This window comes from Vicia villosa, unplaced genomic scaffold (genome assembly GCF_029867415.1).
Source record: "Vicia villosa cultivar HV-30 ecotype Madison, WI unplaced genomic scaffold, Vvil1.0 ctg.001709F_1_1, whole genome shotgun sequence".
NCBI lineage: Eukaryota > Viridiplantae > Streptophyta > Magnoliopsida > Fabales > Fabaceae > Vicia > Vicia villosa.
This window is the reverse complement of record NW_026705705.1, coordinates 425,351-429,771: the sequence shown is the minus strand read 5'-3', so window position 1 is coordinate 429,771 and position 4,421 is coordinate 425,351. Positions and strand designations below refer to the sequence as shown.

The 4,421-nt window shown below is 34.8% G+C and overlaps 1 protein-coding gene across 1 annotated transcript; it reads left to right on the top strand.

The window, feature by feature from the left end:
• Positions 1 to 3,327: 3,327 nt before the first annotated feature.
• Positions 3,328 to 4,210, top strand: LOC131636381 (uncharacterized). The gene is made up of 4 exons (XM_058906988.1): positions 3,328 to 3,465; positions 3,604 to 3,679; positions 3,951 to 4,041; positions 4,123 to 4,210. Exons 1-4 carry the CDS (start codon positions 3,328 to 3,330, stop codon positions 4,208 to 4,210), a joined length of 393 nt encoding a protein of 130 aa, XP_058762971.1.
• The last annotated feature ends 211 nt before the right edge of the window (positions 4,211 to 4,421 follow it).

Here is a 4,421-nt window from a genome sequence, read left to right as displayed (position 1 = left end):
ATGCCATGGTTTTTTGAAGTTTCTCTAGGGTTCTTGAGGAGGCCAGAAACCTTCCCTTGCTTCAGACTAGCTTTAAGTACTTATAGAGATTGAATTAGGTCACTAAAACTGAATCAAATCTCATTGAACTAAGAGATTGAAATTTGATTGAAAGTCAATCTTGAAACTATCTAATTTTGGCAAATCTCTCTTCATGGCTTGCACCAACGAATTTGGACCTTCATGGGATGCTCCTTGGGCTTTTAAATGATTAAAACCAAGACCATGTGGATTAATTCAATTATTTTTATATTTTACTTAATTTATTTGCCTTTTAATTGAATAAAATTCAAATAAATATAAATAAACATACTAAAAATATGAGGATGGGGTTATCATCCCACAAGGGAGGTGGAAAGTGTTATAGGTACTATACCAGAAGTACAGGGATGCTAACAGCAAAGGGTGGCAATAGCTAAACCCTAGCTTTAACATTTGGATTAATTCGAAGATACCTAAGTCTTTCCAATCTTGGGCATTCTTCTTATCGACTTTAGCAAGCCAAGCTAAATATGGTTTGTCTAAAGTGGGGCATGATCTAATCCTAAAATTCTCGATTATATAGTATAACTGAAAAGCTTTCCTTTAAGTCTTAAGGGTCGAGGAAGTCTCTTTCGAGGTTTTCCCTTTAGAAGATTTTACTGGTTTCCTAGCAGAATCTTCGTTATCTTCTTTAAAAGGTTAGGTCTTGTTAACTATGGGTTTTGTGACATGATAAACTGGGAAAAACTCTTCAAACTTTTCTAAAATCCCAGTAGGAACCAAGGGTCATATAAAACCTATGGTTTTTCTAGAAAGAGAAGACGGAGTGAGTACATGCGAAGCATAAATAGCCTTTTGTTTTGCAGTAAGTTTCAGAGTTGAGATGAATTTTTTATTCCCAGAAGTCACAAGCTTGCTGATGAGTTCAGTTTGAGAAGCAGAGTCTTTTGAAGTTCCTGCTTCCTTCAAGTTCTTAGACTTTTGTAGTTTTTTGAGTGGTGACATTGTTAAAGAAGGTGCATTGGATGAAGATTTGGAAGAGTATAAATAGTTTTAGATTTTTCAAAATTTCAAAGAGCCTCAAAGTTGCAGAAACGGGAATGAAATAATGAAGATGAAGTATTTATAGGATGTATGTGGCAGTTGAAAAGGTGAACCTTGAAAAGTTAGTGGGACACATGTTACTTCCCTACAAGAAAGAAAGAAAGGTTGTTCTTTTTCCTTTTCTTGGAAACTGACTTTTAGATAGAAATCATGAGAAACTGCACGCATGTCTAAGTGGACGATTTGGAAAATGTTGTGATCATGACTCATGACGTCATAATAGTAAATTATTACAATAATGGATTTAGCCTGTCAAAATTCCATATGATATTCAAAAATCAGCATTTCTCTATGTAACGAAATACACATTTTTGATGGGGCAATTTGTTAATTGGTAATTTCGATAGTAGTTGGGTCGAAGAGAAAGTCTTTTGTATTTGTTGGGCTTCATTTGAATAAAGTTAAATAAAGAACCAACTTCTCTTAAGAGTGGAAGAGTTGAATAAAGAGTTCTTTTTTGGCAAATTAAAAATAATTCGTTGGGATCTGTCGAAGACTTGACGCCTACCAAAAGGAAGAATTTGAATTTGAAATTGATCAAGCTATTCGTCAAAGATGCATGGAAGTCTATTATTCAAAAGGATCATGCAAATGTCGAACATGACATGTTTATGGAGAAAGACCGTTAGGGTCGAATTAGTATAAATAGGAGTCTTAATGTTAGGATTCAAGGGTGTTCATTTTGTAAAAATTACTCAATATACTCAAAGTACCAAGCGTTAGAAAAAAGAGTTTGTAGAGAATGTACGTATGAGAACCATCAATATTTTTTCTTTACAAAGTCATTTATTTTATAAACACAAAGTCATTTACATATATGTTATGTCTACTGAATTTCCAGTCGAAACCTTTAGTAGTCAATTTATTCCAATCCTTTAAGTTGAAGTTGCTTTAATTTTCATTCTTTAGCATTTGTTATCTTTAAGAAATTATTAGTGTTTTTATCAACAAAGTATTATTTTCTAAATATGAGTCTTATTCCAAACATAATCATAAAAACTAAGACACGTGTTCTAGGATCAATCTAGTCGATCCTGTAAGTTACCAAAATATTTGATTTGGAAGTCTAGCATTTGTTTACCAAATATCACAGTAAACACTAACGTAATAAGTTGAGAGTGTATTTGTTACTGCTCGAGGACTAACGTAACGAGGAAAGACGTAGATTGACACATGTAACATTGCCAGGGGACTAATGTGATAAATGGTAACTTCTTACAGCTCGGGGACTAACATAACAAGGAAAGACGTAGATAATCAATCAATCACTGCTTAGGGACTAACGTGATTTGATTAGAGGTAGCTTATTACTGCTCGGGGAAATGTAATAATTTGAATCATATATTTAGTGTATTCCCCATAACCTAGGGGGTGAGCAATAGTGGTTTAAAAAGAGGATGAATTGTTGCTGCTGAGAGACTAGCGCAACAATATCACAGATTCAATCTATCTATCACAAACTAGGGGATAGATAACGCATACATTAACCCAGCCTACTAAAGCTCGGGGACTAGCATAATAAATTGTATCGCCGACTTTTCACATTTATCGCTACCTAGGGGATAAATTATGCTTGTTTATTGAACAAATAACTTATTGTTGCTAAGAGGCTGACGCATCAAGTTATATCGCAGATGTTCATATACCTACTATAATGCCCGTTGATTTAATTATTTATTTAATTAAATTATTTTCAATTATTTTTCGTGAATTGTTGTGATTAAGTTGCTAAATCGATTATTTAGTTGATTAGTCGGTCGACTACTAATAGTATCATTTAGTATTATCTACCATATAAGAAAGTTTTGGGCTGTGGATTTCACAACTCCACCCTTGCTTTAGCATTTTCCACCTTACCCATTTTGTACAACTTATGGTCATTTTGTACCTCTATCTTAACTATTGAACCAATTTTTTCATTCCTAACTAATCCCTCTTATTTTACTACACTTGCATGTGACCTAAATATGTGGTACTTGGGAGACACTTTAGTTTGTTTCAAACTACATTATAATTTGGCGATGAGAATAGTACATGAACAATACACTTCCTGATCCATTGCCTTTTCCATCAATACAAAGTCTTTTCATGTTGGCAAAGCTCTCACCTTTCCCACTCTATCAGTAACCTCACCCTTTCCATATACTGCTACACGCCTCTGTGACCCTTACCACTATTCCATTTTCACTACCAAGCTCATCAATGGCTCGTCCCTTTGACAAGATAAGTGAAATTAATGAAACCAATGCGTTGTGGAAGTTGGCCGTCAGAATACAACACAAATGGAAGGTTGCGACATCTAACCTTGAACATTTTGAAATGGTGGTGATTGATAAAATGGTGAGTTATCTGTTTTGTTTCTGTTTATGGTAGATCTACCCAGTTTGTACAAAATGGTTATGCTTACATATTTTTGATGATTTTTTTCAGACTGATTTTTTGATTTTTCACAAAAGATAATCATTGATGGTGTTTCAGGGCCATGATGTTCACGTGGTTGTTTCATCCATGTTGATGAAATCATTTGACGCTGTGTTGTTGGTTGACATTAATTGTACCATGTCCAACTTTCAAGTGGTACCGAATGACTTGCTCTTCTGGCCAACAAACCACCAATTTATGTTGAAGTTTACCGGTGGGACGACCATCGGAGACGTGGGCAAGCACGAGATACCCACCAAGGAAACACAGATGACCCCTTTTGCTGATATCATTTCTGGAAAATGGCAAAAACATATACTAACTCGTGTTGTACTTTTCATTGATACTTTCTTTTGAACCAATATTTCCCTTTTATTGTCTCCTAACCGTGTTCTCTATTGCAGACGTTATTGGGGTGGTGGATGAAGTAGGCTACACACAGAAGAAAATGGGTGGGAAGAAAGCCCAGGTTAACTTGATCTTACGTGATTTGGGGTAAGTTTCGTATACGCACTTGTTGTATAGGCTGGTAACTGCATGTGTTTACTATGCATTGACATATACTAACTGTTTCAGGAATAACACACTTCATTGTACGTTATGGGAAGGATATGTAACAATTTATTCAACTTCAAATAAGAGAATTTCTGGAAAATACACATGAACCCTAAAATTCATTTTTAAAATTAAATTCTTAACATAAGCAATTAGGCCCTAAAACCTTAGGGCTATTAATCCCTACATGTTTATGAGTAGATTGGTATCCAAAAACTTAACAATTGATGCTTAAATGGTGGAGCTAGAGTTTGAGTTCCTTACCTCTGAAAATGGAGTTTGAACTCATGTCTGGAGGTGTTACATAAATGCTTCAGTGA

Coding starts and splice junctions, on each gene's coding strand:
- LOC131636381 (XM_058906988.1), top strand. CDS start 3,328: ATGGCTCGTCCCTTTGACAAGATAAGTGAAATTAATGAAACCAATGCG. Junction 3,680..3,950: donor GTTGTTGGTTGACATTAATT/GTACCATGTCCA, acceptor TCTCTATTGCAG/ACGTTATTGGGGTGGTGGAT. Junction 4,042..4,122: donor TTGATCTTACGTGATTTGGG/GTAAGTTTCGTA, acceptor TAACTGTTTCAG/GAATAACACACTTCATTGTA.